Raw genomic sequence first — 15649 nt, forward strand, 5'->3', positions numbered from 1 at the left:
CATAATAATGATAATAATTTGGTTTTGGATTAATATTTGTTATAGTGAAGCATATTTGTTAGACTTAAAACTTCACATTCCATATCATATTAATCCTTTCTTTTTATGCTTTAGTATCACAAAGACAAAATTTGGCCCGATTTACAAAGTCTGTCGTACTTTAAACAATTTTGTATTTTAAATCGGTTTTATAATCGATTATAAATCGATTTCTGCGCACTCATTTCAAATTTTGACCAACCCCTCCCCCCCCCCCCCTTATTCTCTTTGTGAAACTAAACGCGATTTTTACGCCACAAACGCTTTATGAATTCGTGTTTTGAGGTTTCCCTTGTAAACTCAGTGTTTTTTTTTTATTTTTGGTAATTCTTTATTTAATGTAACTGCGCGAAAACGGTAAGACCATAACAAAACAAGTCAAAAGTAACCTTTGTTTTTTTATGTTTGTGAATGATACTCTGTCTGTAAAAATACACTGTTTCGTCAGGTTTATCATCTCATCATCTTTATTCCGGGTCAATTTTCTTTTTTTTACTTTTTTGCCATCATCGTCACAACATCTTAAAAACAATATTCATACCAGTCACTTTGTATTCAGTTTAGTTATCTTCCCAGCCTTTATGTTGTATTTCCCATTAAAGGAATCCTTCTAACTGTTGAAAATGTTCAACAACCACTCGCCGGAAATTTTCGTTTACCCATGTTCAGGTCTGATCTAGCTATTCCAACAATGCTTGAATGTTCCATACTACCTTAGCCTCTAAGGTTTAACTATTTCAACCCATATAACCCCAGCACTGTCAACTATAAGATTGTTCTTCGATCTAAAATCGGAGAAGGAAGCAATGGCGATGCTAAGCGCGCAGCAACATAACTTTCCGTTGTTGTTTGGGACGCGTTAAAGTTCCTTGACTCGAAAGAATAATTGCAAGTACTGTCTTGTGTCGCGCTGTTATCAACGCTTCCGATATTGCACACTTCACTATCAGCTTTTTCTGTTATGGACGCTGTATCTATTCCACTTGAACTAGTTTCATCATCGCCTTTGATATTTTCCAAATTCACTTGCACTGCGGCATCAGTCATCGTTGCTGAAATGAAATAAAGAATATCACAAACTGCAGATAGTGTCAACATTCACTGCGAAAACATGCGAGCGGGAAAAATGATCAGTAAGGAGGTGAAATGTTTAATATTTTCTTAGTTATTTCATCTTGCATTACCAAACTCCAATGAAAATTGCATATATTTTCTAGCCAGTGCGCAGAAACTTCCCGATCTTTTATCCTATGAATTGGATCCACCCGCCTTCCAGAGAATCGGTAAACTCGATTTAACCCTTATGAACCTTTTATCCGTTTTTTTGGTTTTTTTTTTTTTTTTTTTTTTTTTTTTTTTTTTTTTTTTTTTTTTGGGGAATAAAAATAAAAGGACAAGAGTTGTAAAATCATTCTTCCTTATAACAGCGTTCCTCGCGGTAATTGATTTTAAAATCAATTCCTATACTAATTGACCTAATTGAATGTAAGATTGTCACCAAAGTCAAGGGAAGAAAGCTTCTTTCAGGCTTTTCAAGTGTAATTCATGATAAGTAACATTGCCCTTAAATGAGGGTCTCAATCGTGTGAACCGTAGCGTAAAAGGATTAGCCGTTGGTTAGGCGTAAAAATTGAAAAATTTTAACGGTTAGCCGCAAAATATGTTAACCGAAAAAAATCGGTCAGTACTTAAAAATAAAACAAACTAGATTACTTCATCGTCCCAGAATGCTCCTAAGACCTAAAATATGCTTTTCAATACTGAAAATTAATTCTTAACTTTTAAAACAATGGAAACTAATTTTTAACTTCTGTTAACCGTAATGGAAAAAAAAATAACCGTTAGCGGTAAAAAAGCCAAAACTTTAACCGTTAACCGTAAAAGCCACCACCCCATTGAGACCCTCTTAAATACCTACATAAGGAATGTACCCATACATCTCTAAAAGAAAGTTCTTTCACATTTTTCTTTCTTTCTTTCTTTCTTTCTTTTTTTTTGGCCAAGACTAGATATACATGTAGTAACTTTACATTCGATTTTGTTTTGGTAGTTTGGGCCTTAAGGAATTACAATTTATAATGTTTTTTATTTCTTACCTCTTCTCCTGCATACGAAAATCGATTCAAAGAAAACCATAACAGACACAAGTCCCAACACAGCGACCGCGCCTGGTACGATGCTTTGCACGTGACGTGTATACTCATCACACGTGAAACATTCTACCCTGTAAAAAAATAATAATTTACTCCCATTAACACTTTGAGTACCAAGCTAAACATATCAATACCCATTACCGGTTGCCATACATATCTTTTAATGTTTGTTGTGAGAATTTCGTGGTATATCAAGACGATAAGTGTTGTTCACTGGTTAAGACGATATTTTCTACGAAGACAAGACAAAATACTGTTTGACTTGTTCATCTGCGGCTGAACCATATACCTTCCACGCTGTAAGCGCATGGAAAGCCTCCTTAGAGGTTGATAACAAAGTGTGCAATGCAGCAATTAGTAAGGCTAACAAGCTGAGACTTGCCTCTGGTTTAATTTGCCTACGTGATATGAACATTAGAGAATCAGACATTAGGGACGGACCATTATTTTCTTGGAGGGGGATATGAAAAACCATGTACCTCTGCAAACATTTTCGAAAATATTCGAAATTCTACCTATGTTTTGTTATACATATCCTGTTTGCAAACAATTTATTTTGTCTTTCTAGGCCCTGCAAACAATTTTTAAATATTTTCCATACCTCCCCCCCCCCCCCCTCTAAAAAATAATTTTCCGTCCCTTAAAACAAATACATGTATATCAAATTTGAGATTTTTTCAAAACAAAGAGTGACAATTATGGGAGTCTTGCAGTAAGATGAATATCATGAAAACACGAATTACACTTCTTTGCTATATATTATGAAGCCGTCTGCACTTGAAGATGAAAATGAAACTGTTCTTAGGTAAGTGGACCGAGCCTTACCTTTGGTCTTTGCGAGGATTTAGCTCCTGAATGATTGCAAAGATTGCACCACTGACAACTTTGTCAAAGAATCCAATAAAACCGTACACGAAAGCTCCGGATCTCTACAACGAAGAAAAATTACTCATATTAGAATTTAGCGTGAAAACAACTAAAAAAAAATGAAAAAGATCCAGCCTCAAATGTAAATTCATTACAGACGTATGGAAGTCACTTATTTACCTTGTCGTGACCAATCATCTGCGCGATCAAGGACAGTGACGTCACCAACATAACAGAACCTCCGCTGCCCATAAGCATAGAAGTCGCATACACTGCATTCCGCCCATCGACATTTTGAACAAAGAACCAGAAGCTAGCGCTTATAGCCATCATGGCACCCAGGCAGAAGGTTATCTGCGGATTTTCAAGTAAAGTATGCATGAGGCACAAGACTTGATAAAGATAGTTTGTGTTGTGTTTTTATGACGGGTAAAGGTTAATAGCCTGACACATGAGCTAACATACGCACGCGAGTTGCGCGCTTATTTTTTTTTCTCGCTCGAACTCTTCCACGCGCGCTACTTGCGATATTCACTCTTTTACCCCCTGCACAAGGTAGGGTAAACTGAGAAATTCCACTGATGCACGTATGCCTTATTAGTATTTCAAAGGAAACCTAGTGTATCATGTAATATATATGTATTATATTTGTACTTAGGTTTTTTTTTAAATGTAAATAAATATTTTCTATTTTATATATATTAATTACATTTTTTAGTTAGGCAGGTGGTGTCCACAATTAGTAGAGGGGACTTTTCCCCTCAGCTACTACAGATTTGACACGTTAATAAAGTTGTTATTATTATTATTATTATTATTATTATTATTATTATTATTATTATTATTATTATTATTATTATTTATTAATTATTATTATTATTAACTTGAGATCAAGACTTCAGAAATGTTTTAAGTAAAGAAATGTTCAATCTACCAAGGACTATATAATGATAGATAAAGACCAGAACTCGTTGTTTGACTAACCTTGCTTCCAAGGCGTTTATTGAGTGGCTTGACAGCTGTGCTTGCCAAAACGCCAGTCACAAGTACAACCAAAGGGAAATACGCAATAGATTCCTGAACGCCAAAATACAAGACAGTTTAATTATACAATGTTTAATGTAAAATACTGGAATACGGGATAAGCTCCGGCTGAGTAGATCCCTTTGGCCCAGGCGCAGACTTAACACAAAGATCATGATACTCAAAAGATGAACAACGCTTTACGCTGTACGTTAAATGTTTATCGCTTTTGAAAACCTTGAAACCATGAAAACAGCAAATCACCTTGTGTTAAAATCTTTAGTTTGGAAAAAGCGTTTATGAACATAGACGATTTCTTGGAAAGCGATTACTGTTTACTAATGTTCGACAGGTTGTGCTATCTGCTGTCATCACACCAAGGGTCAGTAAATAATATTTTGTATATGAAAAAGTCTCTATTTTTTTGCGACGTATCACCGTATTTACTTCAATAACCTTAGCTCACCTTTTCAAATCGCATTGTCTCTGTCAGGTATAGTGGTAAATAAGACTGTGACACGTTCACATATAAACGAGTACAAATATACACAACACCCATCTGCAATGAGAAGAAAGTTTGGGCGTTATAATTGAAACTTTAAAACAGACGAGATCAACTTTCAAAACTGTTCAGCCTAACAGCTTTAAAAAAGTCCATAGCATCACACAGAACATAAATTATCGCTCGATATCCTGACTGAGTCTATAACATGGCCATGTAAACTCTCGGGAAGTACTTCCACTAAGAATGAGTGATTGGGTAATTAAGCAAAGCTTGCCCCGAAGGAAAGACAGAACTATCAGGATTCTAGAACCTTTGACGATCTTGCGCGAAGCGAGATACCCGCGCGCACGATTATACGTAACAAAACCGCCTGCATTACAGACAGCGGAATCAAGTACAGTGGAGGTTAGAGCGATTAATTCAATGGATGACGCGGTGGCCTATTTATTAGCGCGCTGGACTCTGGATCAAGCGGTCCGGGCTCGAGTCCTGGCCGAGGTCATTGTGTTGTGTTCTTGGGCAAGACACTTCACTCTCACAGTGCCTCTTTCCAACCTGGTTTATAAATGGGTATCGGCGACTCTAATGCTGCGGGGTAACCCTGCAATGGACTAGCATCCCATCCAGGGACGGAGTAAAAATACTTTTAGTCGCTTCATGCTACAGAAACAGGGATAACCTCCGGCAAGATGGGCCACCAACCTCAACGAAGACCCTTTTTTAATTTAAATTATATCACAAGAGAAATCGGTACTTACTTTATACATCCCCGGGCTTTTTATCCATTGTAGCTTGCTCCTCCCCCCACCAAGGGTAGCACTCTTGTCGATAATCTCCTGCGACGATTGTCGGGTTATTCCACTTTCCACAGTTGTTTGAGATACCGACTGTGCCACGTGGCCGCCACTACCAGCTGCTTTCTTGTTTGGTTTTTCACAGAGCGTCATCACCACAGCAGGGGAAGCACCACTTCTCCTACTTGGGGAAGAAGGCTGATACACTGCCCGCATCAGGAGAGCTGAAAAAAGTATACATTAATAAATAATAAATAAATAAAATAAATGGAAATTTGCAGTCGCACTTCCACAGGGTGGCTCTTCGTCCACTGTTCCCGATCGAACTGGAATTTAGCAGTGTTGGTTTTTGCAGAGGGAGGGAAACCGGAGAGCCTGGAGAAAAGCCCTCGGAGCGAGGACGAGAACCAACAACAATAATCAACATTAATGATGATGATGACGACGACGACGACAATGATGTATGATGATGATGATGATGAGTGCGTGAAACAACACGCTTGATTTTGAAGTAAATGAACGCTTACAAGCGCGTTGAAATAACTTAGAAAAACTTTTAAAAATAGTCACGTGGTGTTCAATACGTTCTTGATTTTTTTTGCTCCAATTGTCTGCACCACCCGATTTTCACCACGTTCTATGAGAGCTTTGGAGCATAATCTTGACGGGAAAAAATGGCTGATGAAACGAGATGCTACTTTACTAACTGATATAAAACTACACTTTACCAGTAAAATATCTTATTGAAATAGCAACAGAGTCGTAATCCTAAATTTGACAATTTCTCAACATTTCTCAATTTCCCAGTATAGTGTGTCATACTCACCGTTTCGTTCGCTTCCATTCCGTCTAAACGTGTTACTTTTGTGTTTTCCATTTTTGCTTTCCTCTAACCACTTACGCAATGCATCTGAAGGGGGCTCCTTGATGCCAACATGGAACATAATGTTAAACACTGTGCCAGTCCCGATTATTATCAAGCCAAGGTACTGGAGAGAGGAAAAAGAAAGATCATTTAAACAGCATCAAACATCAAACTATAAATATATGTTTGGTTCTTTAACCAATCACATGGAGAATTGAGGCCTCTTCATATAAACCCAGTAAAGCTTTAAGGGATGACCCGGTTAGCCGTGATCTCATGCCCTTATTCACATTTCCCCTGTCAAAATGCATGTTTTTGTGTTCATATGAGAAAACCGTCCGACCCAGTTGGCGAGACTCTCTGTTGTACCTGTCCACATGTGGGCAGACAAGACGCCAATTGTACCATATGAAACGCATCGTTATGGAAACTAACGCACAGGTGCAAATCGTATGCTGATAGCATTCCTGAAGCCGAACGAATTCCAAGTAAACGTCACACAAAATTCGTCTTGGCTAACCGTACCAGCTCGCTGGGGCTTACCGGGCCCAGAACTCAGCGCGCGCGATAGCCCCAGTTTGCAATCATCATTCGGTCTTTCTAACCGGAAGGGGAATAGGACCGAAGATAGCTCCACTTACTAAAAGCATCTGGTAGCTCGATCTCTTCGCTCGGGAAACAATGCGCGACGCTACTTTACTGTGGGAAAATGAGTGTGTTGCGTGACGTGCCCAAAACTTACCATGAACTGTTTCCACGTAGAGGACGAAATGTTCGACTCTGAACTTCTTCCTAACAGAATCCATGTCACGCCAAACACGAAAATACCGCACACAAATCGCAAAGCTGACCTGAAACAAACGCAGATTTGATTCAGGTGAATTCATGTGCAAAACTAACGGAGGTTTCCAACCTCGTTCCCAGGGTCTCTCTCTTTACATTCTCCATCCAAAACTTGGGGTTGCTTTTAAAAATGTTTTGGAAATTTTGGTCGGAAGTCAAATGAGCACTCGGAAGTCACTGTCAAGTGTCACCCTCATAAGTTTCTTCTTCGTCTAACCACAATGGTGGTTAAATGACCACCCATTTTGATTCGGCCCAACCGGAATATTTGGGACCACATCTGGAAGTGCATGGACCACTTTGATCGGTCGACGGACCGAAATTTACCGTTCTACTTTAACAAACCGGTACGTTGGCTTCAGTAGATTCTCGCAGATGTGGGGCACTTGGGAAAAAAAATATAAAATGGAAAGAATATAAAATGGAAAAGACCGTTCACCTCGTTTAATGAGAAAGTGTCGTTCCATCTTACAAAAGTTTGTCCCACTTGTCGGTTTGTGAAAATGAAACGCAACCTTAATTTCCACTGTTGGATAGTTTAACAAATCTTTTTCAGAACGCACAAATAAAATTTTCTCCACTAAAATTTCCGGACGTTAACTTACGCACGTAACATTGCGACACATGATAGCATACCCCATCGTAAACATTTCCAAAGAAAATAACCCCGAAGTGTAATCGGATTTTTCCATTCCCGTAAAATAATCTGTTATCTTTACTGATGAAATATCAAACCAAAAGACACCGAGATACTATATGTAGTGAAGTCATTTTTAGGCGGGAATCCGGTGGCGGGAAAACTCCAGTTCTTTAGAGATATAATCACAGCGGCAAACCTGCCTTGTTAGAACTTTTTCCACTACACTCTTTTTTTTTTTATAAGAATCTAGTTTATAAGAATATCGAGGCTGAAATTTGCGAATTTTTAAGAATATTTTAAGAATAAACCTGAGGCTGAGATTTTGAAAAGAATATAGTTTTGAGTTGAAGATTTGTAAATACAATACAATTAAATATGTTTTTAGTTGAAACAAAATCAGGTATTTTCATTTCCGTCACTTTATCTTTGTGAGGAATGCTTTGTTTAAAGCCAAAACGGCCAGGCTGCAACCAAAAGCAATGTTACATGTGCACAATATAACACGAAACAATTCTGAACACCAAACACTTGTAATTGATTACCCAATACTTGCTAAAACGGAAATGTCAAACAATATTTTCTAAGAATGTTTATAAGAATATTTCAGCCTAAAATCAGCAGAAAAATAAGAATATTCAGCCTGGGTCGGAAAAACTGTATTCTTATATAAAAAAAAGAGTGTAACAGTCTACTTGTATGCTTTGTTAACAGCAAGAATTTTTCTCGACTTCCATTCTCTCGTCATACCAGCCAAAGCTAGCACTTCAAAATTCTATTGCGTGCTTTGAATCTTCCATTATTAAATAAATACTAAAATAAAAAGAGTGTACTAGAAGTCGTGTTCACCGGCGTGGAACAACAAGTTGTTATATTTCGAGTTATTTTCCAGCTCGAAATATTAATTCTCCTTCTTATTGTTAACACATTTTTTTAATGTTAGTTCTGAGAATTTGGCTTCGAACTGGATTTCATTTTCTCCTGTGAAAATTGACCGCTGTAGATTACGGACTAGATTGCGAGCAGGACTTTCCTCGCGATTACGATGCTGTCGTTAGAGGAGGGGGTGGGGGGGGGGGGGAGGTAGGGTAAATTTAGCTAGTGATGTTGGAATTAATTATCAAAACAGCATTATGCAAATTTGAGTTGTTTGTTTCGCTAATTATCGACAGAAGGCAAACGCCGTCTTTCTTTGTTTCAAAGTCCAAACTTCGTTTCAAAGTCCAAACGCAGCACTTACATGTAAGAAACCTCTGATGATCGAGATAATTCAGTTGAGAGAGAAAAAAATCCAATATAAGGTCAATGAGTGTTTTTGTTTTCGGCTCATTGATTGCACGCAAATTGTTTCACGATATTTCCTTGTCATAGGTCGTCACTAAGATCTGTATTTTTACAAGCAAAGGACAATAACATTGATTAACTTCCTACTGAACTTCCGGCACAAGTCAAGATCAATGCCCTTTTGCAGGTTTCAGAGGTTTTCTTTTTCAGTTTCTTAACTTGGTTTGCGTCCTTGTATTTCATATACAGTATAGGATGTAAAGCAAAGCAGCATCCATCAGATTGAGGAGAACAAAGCCTAGACAGACAAAACAATTACAACTACTAAAAACACAACATAACAAACCAATTAATTCAAATTCACAGGAACTTTAGAAAATGAAAACAAAAGTGGACAGAAAACAAAGAAGCATCAGCAAGCGCAAAGTTTTGGGTTAGATCTTTGTACAAGTTTGTAGGCTTGATATATTACCAGCCGCTGTTCGTTGCTGCAAATAAAATCACTGCCTTAGTAAATAATTATCAAATAATAATCTCTTACCTTATAGCATTCAACTCAACTTTCTCGGATTCCCTGATGGCAATCTCGGGGATCAGTGAAAGGTGACTGATTTGAACACAACCCCAACCAAACTGAAACATAGCCGCTATACCAATATAGTATGCAAGCTTTAGTGAATCGCTTGCTTCATCGCCAAGAAGCCGAGTAAACAGAAGAGGAAATGTAAAACTGATGCAGATTGATCCCACTAGATGCCAGATCTTCCGTCGCCCATAACGACACACAGTTTTGTCGTTAAGTATTGCAGTGATCGGTGTGCAGATTCCATCGGTGACTTGCCCGAGCATAACCACAAGTCCTGTATGGCTGTTTGACAGTCGAGCTACTTTAGTCAGGTAAATAATAAGATAGCTAAACCACGCATTTGCAGCAAGGTCATTCAAAATATGTCCGACGCCGTAACAAAACTTCTGACTCGCTGCTAATCTATTTTCTTTGGATGTCTTTTCTTGAGATTTTCTGCAGCTAAAACAGTTCAGCAGGCGATCCATTGCCTAACGTTGTAGCTTCAGCCTGGCAGAAGCGGCCTACAAACAGGGAAAACTCCTTCTTTGTGAAAAAAAATTACAATGTAAAATTCCGCCCGCCGTTATGTAATATGATGAAGGGCCACTTGTTGCGTCAGAAACGGATGTGGCCTGGCCTGGAGTAGCCAGTGGCGTGATCTTGTACCCAGCGCACTCACTGAACTGAAACAATACCGCGTTATTGTTGGGCTTGTGCCAAGAGAAAATATTAATCAAAGGTCACAAATGGCTCTGAGCATTTCTTTCAAACTCAAGAACGGCGTGGAGGAGAAATAAAGTCGAAGGTTAATCTTATTTATTATTGACCAATAAACATGGTGACGGTCTGACTGTCACAGTACAAGTTAAGCAACATGACCAAGAAGCTTGCGCAATGTTAACCTCTAAATTGTAGTTTACACTCTCCTTTGTAAGAATTTTTTTATAAGGATATCGATGCTTAATTTGCCCCAATACATTCTAATACAGGAATGTTATGCGTTATAATCTAAGAATACTGACAAGAATTTCAGCCTAACAATAGCAGAAAAATAAGAAAATTCAGCCTGGGCCGGAAAAAAACAATATTTTTATTAAGTGTTTTGCACTGAAAACAACGTTCTCTGCCTGACATTTCTTTTTCCCTGCATCCGCTGATATCGGTATATGAGCGTGATGTTTAAAAGCCACTCAAATATTCCCCTACGTTATGAACAGGCGTGGAGATTACTGTAGGAACGGTTTGCATAAAGCAAGACGCTCCACAAAGTTTTTTTTTCATCTCGAAATAACAAACATAAACGTAAATTTGATAAAAGGAAGTCTAGAGATTATCCCTATATAAAAGAATCCCTTTAAAAAATAACAATTTTACAAAATCATTATAAAATTTAAGTTAAGCTATTTAAGCTATTCAATCATACGCGGGTTTTCGTGGTGATCTATTTCAAACCAAAAGAATCACAATGGAACAGCTCAAAAACGTACCAGGCACCTATAGCTTGAAGATGCATCTGCTGAAAACTGGACATTCAGTGCATTTTTATATGAATCCTGAAAAACGGCCAAAATACAAGGCAAAAATCGTTCAGTTTCAAAAGGACCGATCTTTGGAACATTGCCCTGTGAATGAGAAGAGGCGGTGCGATACAAATACAACGTGAAGAATATTCTGTTTATCATATTTAATTTATTATTCATATTTTTGTGAACTTTGAAACTTACATTAGTGATATTGTATCTCGGGGCCAGGGTATCTGATTGTTTATATTGCTAAAAAACTTTGCGCAGGGAATGATTCCCCTTTTTAGCTTTTGTTTTGATTGACACTCTTATATGTATTATATAAAAAAAAACCCGGATAACTCAACAAAGAAAACTCTGATTTGCAAAAACTACCTGAATAGGTGTTCAAAGGGTGAAACACTGTACACTGAGAACTAACTTACTATCAATATTTAAGGCACTTGTTTAAATTGAGAAACTACTTCAAGTAACTTATTTCAGTTTATATATTATTTATCCCTGTCAAATACACACCCTTCTATACCAGACCGTGGAGGGGAGCTTAAATATTTAACCCTAGTCAGGCTAAAACTGCCTCATGCATTATGGAGCGTCTCAGATGAGTAGTAGGTGGACTACCGGGTCTGGCTCACTTTTAAATGCCAGACCCGGTGTGGGGGGGGGTGTGGGGGGTGGAGGGGGTGGGGGGTGGAGGGGGGTCTGGCCCACTTTTAGATTCCACAAAAAGTTCATTTTAGATTTTCTGGCTCATTTTTAGATTCCACAAAAATTTCATTATAGATTCCACATTTTTTAATGCGCATGTCGAAGAAAAGACATATAGATTGCTTCGACATGCGCGCCCTTAAGCATGTCGAAACATGTTGATTAAAAAAACATTCCTTTCATCCCTATCAACCATGCAATCCAAAAATAAATTTTGTGTTGACGTTAAGCGATGCAAGTTGCTAGGGATATTTGGTATGCTTGCTGACGTCATAAGACTCATAAGACTTTGCGTTGTTGTGAAATGTGGTCAGAAGTGAAGCGAATAACATGGAGCAAGATATGCAGTTTGACGATACCGATTTAATCTCAGCCTGTTCAGCGAAACAAGTACCACCACATAAACCAATGCAAACAGTAGCGGAGTTTCTTCAAAGCGTTATCGTAAAAGATTCATTACCGAAAGAAGACCTCAGGAGATCATGGAACAACAAGAAATCAGAGAGAGAGAAGATGTTGAAGCAGTGGAACAAAGCGAAAGAATCTCTAGCATATTGGGTCTCGAAGACATCGTTTCTTGAATACCAGCTGAACAGAAACGCAGAAGAACTTGAAAGGATGCGCGGGCGAATGCTAGCGGATTGTATGAGTGAAGATTGAGAGAAGATCGGAGATCTGAGTTACATAACATGTATCTTGTTATGTATATATTTTAACTATGAACACACGCCGAGCGTGCGCTCCATGTTATTCGCTTCACTTCTCCTTCTCCTTTAGGAGTCGTAAACGTCTGCTAAGCTAGGCGTTCTGATGAGGCTTGATATTAGCCGAAACGACTCATAAATCTATAAGCTCATTCTTATCAACCCAGGAATTAAACTCATCAGAATAGCCCCTCCATTTCACGAATACTTTATTACCTCTTCTTTTTATTACCTTCTCAATTCTATATATGTCCTGTGTTGTTTTTTGAATCTCTTGTTCGTAAAACGTGCCTTGAATAACTTCGCCATTGCAATCCTGTATTTTATACGTAGGCGGTCTGGTATGTTGTTGTTGTGAAATCGTAAATACCTCTTCAGTCCACCGCGGAGTATATCCCTTCTCAAAAGTCTTTTTCTTTTTTACAATCCTCACTCTATCACCTACGTTAAATTTAAAGTGAATTGGACCGTCGCTTTCCTTATCATAAAGATTTTTATAAACGATATGCTCATTCTTTTTTAGACTCGCCTCCGTAGGTGTCATCTTAATTGATGAATGGACATTGTTATTATATTCACTCACCATATCATCTAACACATCAATGTATTTATGGGTTGAATTAGCTGAAAAATATTTCCACATCCTCTCTTTCATTGTTCGATTCCATCTTTCTACAACGCAGGACTTTTCTTCGTTTTCGGTAGAGTAAAGCTCAACAAGAGCCTGTACATGCTTATTGTAGAATTCTTTTCCTTTGTCCACCCACATCTTATCAGGCTTCCGGTGTTTAAATATTTGCTTTAGCGCATTAGCGACTTCAATACCTGTCTTACTTTTCAATGGTATACCGTAGAATTCCGGTTATAAGCCCTGGGCTTATACAACTTCGTAAGGGTTTTTGGGTGGGCTTATATGCGGAGGGGCTTATATTCGGGAGGGCTTATAAGCGGAAGGAAAAAAACGTTTCGAAACGAGCCTCGGGAGTGTTGATCGAAATACGTTTTTAAGTTAAAAACGCACAAAAAAGCATCATTTAGCCCTGTTCAGTACTGTCATCCGGTAGAGGGGGGCTTATATCCGGGGGGGCTTATAACCGGATGTATTTTTTTGTTTCCAGGTTAATGGGCCTATAACCGGGGGGGCTTATAAGCGGGGGGGCTTATAACCGGAATTTTACGGTAATCCAACCATACTTTGAAAACACGTCAATCACCATTAATAGGTATTTAATGCCTTTGTTAAATTTAGAAAACGCAGTCATATCGACTAAATCAGCAGCCCATATCTTGTCAACACCGTATGTGTAAACACGTCTTTTAGGAAAGCTTCTATAAACAGGTTTATGTAACTCGTCAGCTAATTTATCAGTCCACCTCACGCTTTTTTTATCCCTAAACCGAGCTTTTGCTTATTGTTGATTATCGTTCTAGCAACCATTCCCCACTTCGGCATGTCTCGATAAGGGATAGAGTCAAGCGACTTTACCATTTGTCTGTCACATTCTCCCTTGTTTTTTCCCATGTCATAACAGATATCATGATGCGCTGCAATCTCATCCACTTTGTTTTTTGGTTTTACATTCCACTTTAGAACCTCACCTGTAGCTGGATCGTATTGTAGTTGTTTGTCTAGCGGGTTATAAGGTCCCATATACTTGTAACCAGGAGGTGTCCAACCATATTTCGGTTTCGGTAATTTTCCAATTAGTTTGTGTACGTCAATAGCGCCACCACTCTTTGGCTTTGATATGAATGTGCACTTCTTTATTCCACACACTTCACATATTCCTCTCAGCATTGGTCTCCCATTCTTCGATGTTGCCTCTGTAAGATTTTTTGTCGACGTTTTATCTTTACACTTTACGCAATACATAGTAACTTATTTATAGTATATGAATCTTTTTATTTAATATAAATAAGAAATGGACATACGAAATATATCTTGGCATAATTCAAAGAATTTAAGGTGCAACCACCCACTACTACCAAAGTCGATAAGGTGTGTTGTTGTAGGTAAGAGCGGATGTGGTAAAACGACACTACTGTTGAATCTTCTTCTCACACCCAGTTATCTCGATTATAACAAGCTTTTTGTTTTCGGGAAGAGTTTATTTCAACCAGAGTACAAAATTATCAAGAAATCCTTTGAGGGGGGTTTACCGAAGCAATGCATTCTTAACATCTTTGCGATGAATGAAGAGATTGTGAAGAATGATGAATGTGATGTGGATGATGTAATAGATGGAATGGCAAAACAGTTACCAATCAAGAGTGATATAAAAGTTGAGTACTTTGAGGAGGCTGAAGACGTTCCCGATCCAAGAGATCTCTCTAAAGATGACAAGAACTTACTAATATTTGACGATCTCATACTCTCCAAGCAGAACAAAATCGAGGACTACTACACAAGAGGACGACACTCAAACGTTGACTGTATATACCTATCACAGAACTACTTCAAGCTCCCACGACAAACGATTCGTGAGAACGCAAATTTATTTATCCTATTTCCACAGGACCTCAAGAACATAAATCATATATATAATGATCACGTGTCGGAAGATATGGAGAAAGAGGAGTTTCGGAGCCTCTGTCGTTCTGCTTGGAGGGGGAGTCATACCTTTCTCACAATCGATCTATCTTCCCCACCTGAGAGTGGAAGGTATAGGATTAACTTTGATGATTTTTATATTCCAAAGAGGTATATCACAGAGTGAGTCTTCATTTTTGAATTAAAAATATTACGTTGAGTAACAAGTAGAAGAATGGAACAAGAACAAGTAAAGGTTTTACTCAAAAGACTTGTTAAGAATACAAGCCCAAAGCAGGAGACTCAGGTACTCTTGACGGGAGATAGCTCAAATTTCATGACAAATTTTAACCCTCCTCTCAAACTAGATGATGATAGAGAGTACTCAATCGCGTTAGTTAATCTTGAGACATACTATAGCTTCCCCAACGTGGAGGAGGGAGTTAACAATAGATTCCGCTACTCGCCAGACAATGGGTTGAATTATTATGAGATTGAGATTGATACGGGAAGCTATGAGATAACGGATCTTAACAATGTGATCTTTCAAAAGATGAAGTTAAACGGTCATTTTGACACAGTTAATGACACACCGTACGTCAATAT

The 15649-nt window shown here is 38.2% G+C and overlaps 1 protein-coding gene across 1 annotated transcript; it reads right to left on the bottom strand.

The window, feature by feature from the left end:
• Window positions 1-354: 354 nt before the first annotated feature.
• On the bottom strand, window positions 355-10267 carry LOC144659785 (major facilitator superfamily domain-containing protein 12-like). Its single transcript, XM_078520295.1, has 10 exons — window positions 9552-10267; window positions 6989-7097; window positions 6208-6370; window positions 5346-5605; window positions 4549-4641; window positions 4044-4136; window positions 3240-3413; window positions 3018-3121; window positions 2136-2263; window positions 355-1091 (listed from the first exon to the last, which is right to left on the bottom strand). The coding sequence occupies exons 1-10, from the start codon at window positions 10061-10063 to the stop codon at window positions 805-807; spliced, it is 1923 nt and encodes a 640-aa protein (XP_078376421.1). The 5' UTR covers window positions 10064-10267; the 3' UTR covers window positions 355-804.
• Between the last annotated feature and the right edge of the window lie 5382 nt (window positions 10268-15649).

This window comes from Oculina patagonica, chromosome 7, assembly GCF_052425735.1.
Source record: "Oculina patagonica isolate OP01 chromosome 7, crgOcupat, whole genome shotgun sequence".
In the NCBI taxonomy this organism is placed as follows: domain Eukaryota; kingdom Metazoa; phylum Cnidaria; class Anthozoa; order Scleractinia; family Oculinidae; genus Oculina; species Oculina patagonica.

What these genes read in the sequence shown, in the direction of transcription:
- LOC144659785 (XM_078520295.1), bottom strand. Translation starts at nt 10,063, where the DNA reads ATGGATCGCCTGCTGAACTGTTTTAGCTGCAGAAAATCTCAAGAAAAG. An exon ending in AATCCTCGCAAAGACCAAAG is followed by an intron (nt 2,264 to 3,017) that starts GTAAGGCTCGGT and finishes ATTTTTTTACAG; the next exon opens with GGTAGAATGTTTCACGTGTG. An exon ending in TTTCGTATGCAGGAGAAGAG is followed by an intron (nt 1,092 to 2,135) that starts GTAAGAAATAAA and finishes ATTTCATTTCAG; the next exon opens with CAACGATGACTGATGCCGCA.